The 9,952-nt window shown below is 47.6% G+C and overlaps 1 protein-coding gene across 1 annotated transcript; it reads left to right on the forward strand.

The window, feature by feature from the left end:
• The first annotated feature begins 5,087 nt into the window (after positions 1-5,087).
• FNDC10 (fibronectin type III domain containing 10) lies at positions 5,088-5,753 on the forward strand. Its single transcript, XM_062507614.1, has one exon. The coding sequence runs from the start codon at positions 5,088-5,090 to the stop codon at positions 5,751-5,753; it is 666 nt and encodes a 221-aa protein (XP_062363598.1).
• The last annotated feature ends 4,199 nt before the right edge of the window (positions 5,754-9,952 follow it).

Here is a 9,952-nt window from a genome sequence, read left to right on the forward strand (position 1 = left end):
TGCCTCCCCGGGCCATTGGGAGATCTCTCAGGCTGAGAATGATCTTATCCTGCTGCTTTTCTTGGAAGCACTTTTTGATTTACCGTGTTCTTCGCCCTCTTGTTTTTCACATTCCCTTTCGAAGCTGGAGAGGGGTTTCTTGGTTGGTTTTGGGGGGTGTTTTTTACCCCCCTAGGCAGCGGAGGGGTGCCTGAGCTGGTCCCTGGACTCACTCGACTGATCTCTAATACAAAGGAATCTGTCTTCATAAATTATTTTGCTCAGTAGTGTTTCTTTAACACACCCTTTGCTCTCCTCTGAGTAGGGTGGGGAGGGAACCAGAGGAAATTTCCTGTTCTTTGTCTGGAGCTGCGCAAGAGCACCAACCACAGCCAGCAGTGTGTGTGTGTGGATGTGAGCACTGCACCCCGTTCCTGCTGCAGAGACCCTCCAGAGGCTTGGAGCAGATTCTTGGAGAGTCCTCCTTGCCTTGGTTTTGAGCTGTGACAGTCCTGCTGTGCTCAGAGTGTCCCCTGTGCATCTTCCCTGACCTTGCTGCAGGAGGTGAGGGCTGGCCTGGGCTGAGAGATCTTCCCGATGGGGACAGGGACAGCCACACCAAGAAACGGGAAAGGAGGAATATTTTTAGCCCAGCTAATGCAGTTCCAACCTGTTTGGCTTATTTCCAGTCTCCCAACATTTGACAGGGAGCTAAGGTAAATTCTGCTTCTTCTAGACAGGTTTGAATCAGCAAGCTGGGTATTGTTGATGCAGCAGATTGAATCCTGTGGTACTTCACTTATCCAAAAGTTGTCTTACCTGACCTCAGGGACAAAGAAGGAACAGTCAGCTGGAATCCCTGGAATTTAAAATGAAAGGAGAAAGGGCTTAATCAGGATATCTCAAAGCCTAGAACCTGTTTTAAGTGATAAGAACAGGGCAGAGCTGTCCCACTCCCTGCCCTGTGCCAGACCCCTGTGCCTGAGCTGTCTCCTGCTTTTTCATCACCACACTGGAAATCCCAGACCCTGGGACCTCAGTCATCAAACACAGCTTGTGGCTGAATGTCATCACCTGGTAAAAAAATCAGAGGATCTTTGTTCTCTATTTAAATTAGTTGAGCTCTTTTTAATCCTTGTTTGTGGCATATTTTGCAAGTGCTTTTAGACACTGGGGAAAATGATATTTATTTCCCAGCAAGCTCAGCCTTTTTCATTCTGACAGCATTGATTATTTTTTCTTCCACTGGTTGTAATGGAGCTTGAAATTTACATTTAATAGACTTTTGGGTTCTTTGTTTTGATTCTGCTTGTGTTTCTTACCAGTACAATCAGCTGTGCAAGTCCAGCTCTGGCACAGAGTGGAGCAGAATGAGGAAAGGGACAATTTTAGGGAATTATCTTTTAGCTGTGTGCCAGAGCTGCTCGTGGAGCCCAGTAAGGAGCTCACTACAAAACTCTGGTGGGGTTTAAGATATCCAAAATGCCCTGAGATGGTTAAAGCTGCGTTGGTGCTTTCTCTTGCCAGCCCTGCTGTGATGCAAGGCTGCTCCTCCATGAATAGCACATTCACAGCAGATCAGCTGAGGCTGCAGTTGCTGCTTCAGAGCATGCTGATCAAAACTACCTCCTGTTCCCAGGTCAGAGCAGCATCCCTGGCCACCCAGACCACAGCCCCAGTGCCAAAGCTCCATGCCCAAGCTGCCCCAGGTGTGTTCAGCACAGCCCTCGCTGCCTGCTCCACTCACTGCCTGCTCTCCCTCCGCCTGGCACTGTCAGGTTCTGCCCTCACTGGAAGTGAATCAAGCACTGGAAATAGAAGCCCAGTGGGGGTGAGGCTGATCACTGATTCAGGCTGCGGGATAATCTAAATTAGGAGGCAGATTCTCTGCGTTTGCATGTCTAGGGTGAGTAATCCTCAAAGTTATGACTTGGAGGGAACTGTAGCAACTCAGGCCTGAATGCAAAGCTCCCAGCTTGGAGGATGCTTTAGGAACCATATGTCATGTGCTGCCCTCAGCTGAGAGCAAACATCTCTGCCCTGGGGACTGTCTGCCCTGGCCATATCTGAGACTAAAATTAGCAGAGTATTGCATAAATTGTGAGCTGTATGTTGGCAGTGCTTCACTGCCTGGCCCACAGCGAGTTTTAATTCTCATTCACCGTTTCCTGTAAGAAGAGACAATAAACCCAGTGGAGGAGAAACAGAAAAGCCAGACCTTGTGGTGCTGGGTCTGTCTGGAGGCCTGTAAAGCAATCTGGGGTACTGCTGGGTTTGAAATGCTGCTGGGGGTTCACAGCTCAGAGCAGATCACAGGGTTTGGCCCGAGCAGCAGAATGCTGAAGCGATGCCCAGGCTGGGTTTTACTGCAGAGTGAGGCACACAGCAAGGTCTCAGGAAACAGATGGATTGCTAAGAGAGCAAACAAGGAGACAAAAGATTCACAGGGAGCCAGCACGGGCAGGCTGACCAAGCCAAAGCATCAGGGTCTGCTTGGCTCTGGCATAAATAACTTGAGTTTTTGCTCAGAGACAGTGCAAGGACAAAAAACGTGCAGAAGGTGTCGTTAATGTGTAGTGTTATAAATTTTTTTATGGGTTCAGGGCCTTCACTGCTGTGCCAACCATTTTCCTTCCCTGCATCACACTCCAGACTCTTGGATCTCCCAGCAAAACTCAGAGTGGGTTGTTAATCACAAGGAACCACAGAGGTTGGTGCCAGATCTCTTCTCTGGACATGGAAATAAAGACAGCTCTGGAGAACAATCTGCTCTTCATCACTGTTAGGAGAAGGACACAAAGTTTGAAGGAGGAAAAACTTGCTTGGTTTGGTTCCAGCCACTTCCTGAACATGCTCACATTTCTCAGGAAGGGCAGTCAGATCTCCAATTTTTGCATCCTGGCTGGAATTCCACGGGTAAATTTGCCAAGAAGTGCCTTCAGCAGCACAGCACCTCTTCCTGCTCCAATATCTGAGTGTTTTCCAAGCCATAACTGCACCTTTAGCATCCTTTTCTATGCTGATCCTATTTTTTTATTGATTCTCATTGATCCCTCTTAGTATCAAAAGAGATTTCTGGCAACTTTCCATAGGCTAGCAGACACCCCATTTAATCTTGCCAAGAATTTCCATATTTCCAGATGTGGAAATAACTTGAAATACTTGATATTGGTAAATTAAAGATTTCCTTAGGAACCAGACAGTTGAAAAATCCAGACTTTCCACCAGGAAAAGGTATCCTGATGTCAGACCATTCACGTTCAATGCATCAGAAAGCAAAAATATTTAAACAAATTCCACACTGCCATGATTTACACTTTGTGTATATGCAAGCATCACTTCCAGGTATGATTTGGGTTTGGTTTTGTTCAGGCTGTGAAATAGAAATAGGCCTTGGGATCTTGTTTTTGTTGCTTTTTCAACTTAGATAATTAATTTTTATTTTTTTAAGGAGACATAGACAGTAAATTGCAGTTTCTAAATAGGTAACAGCGAAGAACTACAGGAATGTGTTCAGGCACATTTCTGAGGGCTTTACCCAAACAATATGTTAATTATTCTATTTTGCAAGTTAAATATAGCCAGATGCTTATGTTTTGCTATAAAATCTGGAACACAACTCTACATAAAAACCTGATCAAAACAAACAAAATGTTGATTTTTTTTCCCCCCTGCTACTTAGAAAACAAAGGACTTAAAGCAACTTTTGCCAATTTAACAGCCCAAAGGCTCTCCAAACAGTGTTTAAGCCTGTATTTTTATTATTGTTTCATTAGAGCTCTTTTCTTTCCACATTTAGACAAGTCAGTATTCTCGTGTACCTCTCTCAAGGTCGTTCAGAGAACATTAATTACGGTGTAATGCTGGGATGGAGCACTGCTGTCTCCTCCTGTGCTGCTGGCTCCAGATGCAGGGATGGATGGAGGAGGAAATGGCAGCTGGGGGAAGGCAGGAAGATGAATATCCTTGTTCCTTCTGTCTCAGGGTGTGCGCTAAGACCCAGAGTTATCCCTGCTCTCAGCTGACCTCCTGGGAGGGTCTCGTGTCTTTATTACATCCTTGCCGAGTTTATTTAAAAATCCCGAAGCCAAGAGGTTAAAGCAGCCTGCGTGTGCGGTTATCACGGTTTTAAAAATAAAATCCGTGTGAGCTCCGTTTCTTCGAACGAGGTTTGCATCAGCTGAAGGGGAGCTCAGTCACCTTCCCCAGCCCTGCCAGGGACCGCAGCCCTGCTGGTGTCAGCCCTCGGGGACAGAGGCACCTCCTGGCCATCCCAGGCACATTTCTCGGGGTTTTAACCACGTAACGTGAGAACTGCTGTATTTTACAGGTTCAGTATAGACAAGTGCTTATGTTCTACTATAAAATTAAAACAGGATCCTATGTAAAACCACGGAAAAATAAAAATAATAATAATAAAAAAGATTGTTTGGTGTGGAATGAAATCTGCAACTCGACCAAGATAGGCAAGACCCAGAGCGGCCCCCCCAAGTACTGGGGGACGCGACCCCGGTGGGCACAGCAGAGCAGAGGGGAGGGACGGCAGGGGCTGCACATCCCCCTATACCAACCCTTGTGGGGTCTGAGCATCCCTATACCAACCCTTGTGGGGTTTGAGCATCCCTGTACCAACGCTTGTGGGGTCTCAACACCCCTATACCAACCCTTGTGGGGTCTGAGCATCCCTGTACCAACACTTGCGGGGTCTCAGCACCCCTACACCAACGCTTGCGGCGTATCAGCACCTCTGTACCAACCCTTGTGGGGTCTGAGCATCCCCCTGTGCTAACCCTCGTGGGGTCTCAGCATCCCTGTACCAGTCCTTGCGGCGTCTGAGCATCCATCCCCCTGTGCCGACCCTTGCGGGGTCTCAGCACCCCCCGCCCCCGCGGGCTCTCCGCGCTCCGTGCGGAGCTCCGAGAGCCGCGTCCGGGCGGCCACCAGCGGCCGCAGCGGGCGGGTGCTCCGCAGCCCGGCGAGAGTTAACGGCGGCACCGCCTCTCCATTGGCGGCCCCGCGGCGGCTGCGGAGCCCGCGCTCGCCCCGCGCTCGCCCCGCGCGTCCGCCGGTCCCGCGCTCCGAGGCTCCATGCGGCGGCGGCCGCCGGCATGCCCGGCGCTCCCAGCCTGCTGCCTCCGCTGCTCGCCTTGCTGTGCCTCGGGGTCGCCGACCCCAACCCCGACCCCGACGAGCCGTGGTGCCCCTACAAGGTGGGCGGCGATGGCGCGGCGGGAGCGCGGCTCTGCTTCCGTCCGCCGGCTCGCGGCTTCCAGTGCGCGGCTCGGGGGTGCCGCGCCCACCGCTCCGCGGGCGGTGCGCTGGTGGCCAACGTGCTGCGGAACGGCAGCGTGCTGCTGCAATGGGGGCTGCGGCACTGGGGGCCTCCGTCGCCGCGCCCTTCCGCCTCCCTGCGCGGCTTCGCGCTCAACTGCTCCTGGGACGGCACCTACACGCGCTTCCCCTGCGACAGCGTGGAGCTGGGAGCCGCATGTCGCGACTACCTGCTGGCCGAGGCGCACGGCAGCGTGCGCTACCGCCTGTGCTTGCAGCCGCGCTACGCCCCGCCGCGCCCCGCGCCGCCCGCGCAGTGCGTGGAGTTCCGCGTGGAGCCCGCGGCAATGCGCGACATCGTCGTGGCCATGACGGCCGTGGGGGGATCCATCTGCGTGATGCTCGTCTTCATCTGCCTGCTCGTGGCCTACATCACCGAGAACCTCATGAGCCCCGCGCTCGCCCGCGGAGGACACGCGGCCGCCGCTCCGCGCCGCGCGTAGTGCGGGAGGGGGAGATGCGGGTGCGGATGCTGCGCCGCGGAGTGCGGGGCTGGCGCCGGGCAGATCCCGCAGCCGTCGTTCCAGCGCTTTCCGGCGAGGGAAGAGGTTTTCCAGACTGTTCTGGCAGCGTTGGGTTTGCCGTGCCCAAATTTGCAGGATGTGCGTTTCCAGCGGAGTTCGGAGCTCTTCTTCCTCCTGTGGTGGCTTCTTAGCCAGAGCCGTTCGTGGTGACTGAACTCGTGGCATCTCAGCGGATCAAAAAGCAATGGCAGAGGTCCACAAGTGCCAGAAATTGTCTGTTTTTAAGGGCAAGCGGCAGATCTTACCGAGGGCTGGTTTGAAAAGACTTTCGAGAACACCCTTATCTTAAACCTGAAACCTCTTGGTCTTAGATCCATGCTTGATTTTTTTCCTGTGGGGTGAAGTTGTCTAAAGTTCAGGAGAACTGACTGGTGGAACCACAAACCCCATAGCTAAGTATGTGTTTGATCCAAAGCCCACTTAATCTTGTGTGTTAGATGGGTTTTGTATCATGACTTATGCTGGTCACAAATTTCGGGGCCTAGACTGGCCACTGTCCAAAACCAACGGGGGTTTTCTGGTCAGCTCCAGCGACCATCAACATCCAACACCTGCTTTTCTCCCATCAGAACTGTGTCATAGTTTCACAAAAAGTGAAGGTAAAGGGATAAACTGAGTAAGAAAACTCCATTTTGTTGAGCAAGTAGGAATCAACCCTTAATTAGAAGTAAGATATAAGTGAGCCCCCCCCCTTGCCCCCTGAAATCCCCTCCTTTAGCAATGCAGCTGCACTAAGGTAGAAGCTTCTTGACCACTGAACTCACTGATGTTGTAGCCGAGTGTTTTGGGTGTAGGAACACTCCCTGTTAACTCCTCACTTGATGCTGTAGTAAAGTAAGGTTTTAGCCATACTCTAGTACTGATTCTATCGTGCCTTAGTGCTGAGAATTTGTCCCACTTTTATCGGTGTATCTGTTCCTGTAGTCCTCATAGTTAAGTGTATCTCCCTCGTGTTCTTGTCTCTGGAATTAGTGGCTGTTGGTTTGTCTGATTGTTCTCTTTAAAAAAAAAAAAAAAACAAACTTCTTGGACGGATCATTACTTGAAATTTAATATATACACAAAGTAGTTACTTTCGGAGAGGTATTTAGTGAGGTAGTTTTTAGTATGTGTTGTTTGTATGTAGTTGACTGCTGTAACACAAAAAAAATTAATTTATTATCACTTAGGAACTGTGCACCTAAAGCAAAACAAAAAAAGTAGGGGAAGGGCTCTGCTGTGAAGGGATTATTGCTGTTAAAACATGCCAGGTTCACTGTGATCTCTTTGTGTAAATGTTTAGCACTGCTGAACGACCTGTTTGCTTGTTTGTGAAGTTTAAACTTGATGGTAGAGGGTAAATATAGGAAATGTGTGGAATCCTTAATAATGCAGAGTATTTGTACTGAACATAATCCCTTCAAGAACTTGGGAGTGGCTGAGGAGCTGAAGGTCTGCATTTCATCAGGCAGAAACACCTTTCTCTTTGTTATTCCTGCTGTGTTTGCATTCTCATGTGCAGCTGACTCCACTTAAGTTTCTGTGTTTATTACCTTGCCTGTGTACTTGGTTTAACTCATTGATGCCATCATTTTTTGGGTTTTATCCCTAAGGAGATCGACTGCTGGAAGAAAAGGCAATTTCTAAGAACATTAAGACAAATGTTGGTCTTTTAAAGGTTTCAAGTCAGCCTTTCCTGTAGCCAGTTCAGCACAGGACCAGTGGAGTGCCACTGATTTTGTACATCTCTGTCACCTTTTGTCAGCCAATGTCACTGCTCTGTTCCTCATCTTGTCATCAATTTCCAGATGTGAAAACCAGCTGTATAAACAATGAGCCTTGGCATTGAACTTAATAAATTAAGAGGATAATGAAAAGAAATGGAAATTTCGTAAATATTTAAAGGTTCAAGATCTTGCTTGACTCAAAGTGATTCTGCCCAAACTCATCATAATAATATTCCATTGCCTACTGTAAAATTATGACAGCATTAGTGGGAAGAGATTTATTCTCTGAGTACTTGGTTTTATTTACTAGAGGTTTGGACTGTAGATAACTGGGTAATGCAGGTGGTAACACTGATGTAAGTCTGAGGAAATGGAAATTTAATTTCCAATTTTGAATGTGTCTTCAGTAAGACACCTCTGCAGGTAATAATGGATACAGTGACCTGCTAAAACAGCACCTGGAAGATACTAAAGAGATGTTTTTGTAGTTATTTCACATTTTTATTCATCAGTCACTGGGGAGAGGATTGCAACAGCATCCTGGGCAGAGGGTAAAAGAAGAATATAAATCCTGATAGACTAAAATCTTCAATTTTTCTAAAGGATTCTTTTATTTTCCTTTTTTTTTTCTTTTCCATGCATTATAAATGGGATGTGAGAAAAAAATATCTCAGTTTCTCATTCATTTTCAGTGGCTTAAGCTTGAATTGACTGGCTGTGTAGAAAAGAAAATCAGAGTATTCCCTGTCTGATTTTGTGTGACATTAACCAAAATACCTGTTGACCCATTGATAACTGGATTTTTTCCTTCTATCACTATAGAAATTTCCTCCACCATGAATGTAGATAATTCTTGTGAGAGTAAAAGAGCAAATTACAGATACACAGGCTTGGTACTAATTCAGCTGCCACAAGCCTTAGTGAGACTGCACAGTTAAAGCTTTCTCCAGGCTTTGCAGCAATTCCCAAAACGTGCAGAGTAGCTTGTGGAGTGATAATCCATCCTGGCCTGTCCAGGCAGCAATAAAGAAGTGGCAGAATGCTGATTTATAACTGCCAAGAAGCTGCTTTGAGGAAAAGTGGAAATAACTCCTAAGGCAACTACACATTCTCCATGTTACTATACAAGTACCTGGTATCAAAAAAATCCATGTGGTGCCTTCTTAGGTGTTTTATTATCCTGCATTTATCCAGTCATTTCCAGTACAAATATCAGGCCACATCCAGGAGTTAAAATGGAGAATGATGTGCTCATTAAGAAGCTGCTTTTTCCTTGCTCTGTGCTAAATGTGAGGAAAACAACTGCTTAAATGTGAGCAGCTCAAAGCCCAGCTTGACCCCAGCTTTGAGTCTTCTGGAAGAAACAGTCTGTGCCTCAGGCAAAGAACCTCTCCTAAGTGCATTCTGGTATTATTTTTGTGGGCCGTGAATGGAAAGGCTGCCTGGCTTTATTTAGAGGTGCAGGCAAAAGCTGGGATTTTGCTTCCATGGAGACCTGGAGTTTCAGTTTTATGAGGCTGCAAACTGCTGCTGTGTTTCACCAGCATGTTCCAAAAGTATGGTGGGCTGGAAGGAGGAAAAGAGGCAGGTGACAGTGTCACGTTCCTGGGAAAAGCTTTGCAATTACAGCAGGGATGCCTGGATGGGGTTTTTGCCAGTTTTAACCTGAGCAAAACCACCCTGAGATTGGTGTTGCTTCAGCATAGGTCTGGTCACCGCATCTCTGATAATTCCCTGACCAGAACCACCAAATGATCAGATCTTATTATATGCAGAATAATAATTAAGAAGATGATGGGCAGGAATAGGAATGGCTGAGAGGAGACACAAGGAAAGAAGTTTTTGCAGGCAGGGGCAAGGAAGTGCTGAAGGGACACGTTTAGGTGGGAAATGCTGAGTGACAGAAGGGCTGTATGAGGAAAGGGAAAATATTTCTTTGTTAAAGTTGAGGGGATTGGGAGAAAAGCTTTATTTTTTATGGAAAATACAAGAGGGAGAGGTTTTACACAGGGGAGGACAGGAGAATGGTGGTTGCTGGAAGTGCTGTAGTGATAATGGGGAAAAAAAGTCCTCAGAAAGCAAAAAGGGAAAAAAATATCAATGAGAATATTTTTAGGAGGCACTGAGGAGAGAGTCCTGCCTCACTAGTGAAGTTCAGCAGGGCTGAGGAATAGATTTATTCCTTTGATATTCAGGTTTATCTCCTGTATTTCTCCTCCTCCTGCCACTGAAATAGTGCAAGAAGACCAAAGTGGAAAAGTATTATGAGACGAAAAAGGGGAAAAAACCTGCAAAAACCTCAGAGAAAAATGGGATTGAGCTGGGCTGAGCAAGGAGCACCGTGATAACTTTGACTGGTACGTGAGAAAACAATTCTGAAATCAGTGTATGGTTTCAATGATGGGTACATAA

Source organism: Cinclus cinclus, chromosome 23, assembly GCF_963662255.1.
Source record: "Cinclus cinclus chromosome 23, bCinCin1.1, whole genome shotgun sequence".
Classification (NCBI taxonomy): Eukaryota; Metazoa; Chordata; class Aves; order Passeriformes; family Cinclidae; genus Cinclus; species Cinclus cinclus.

Bases quoted from the DNA above. Each gene is read 5' to 3' on its own strand.
- FNDC10 (XM_062507614.1), top strand. From the start codon at position 5,088: ATGCCCGGCGCTCCCAGCCTGCTGCCTCCGCTGCTCGCCTTGCTGTGC.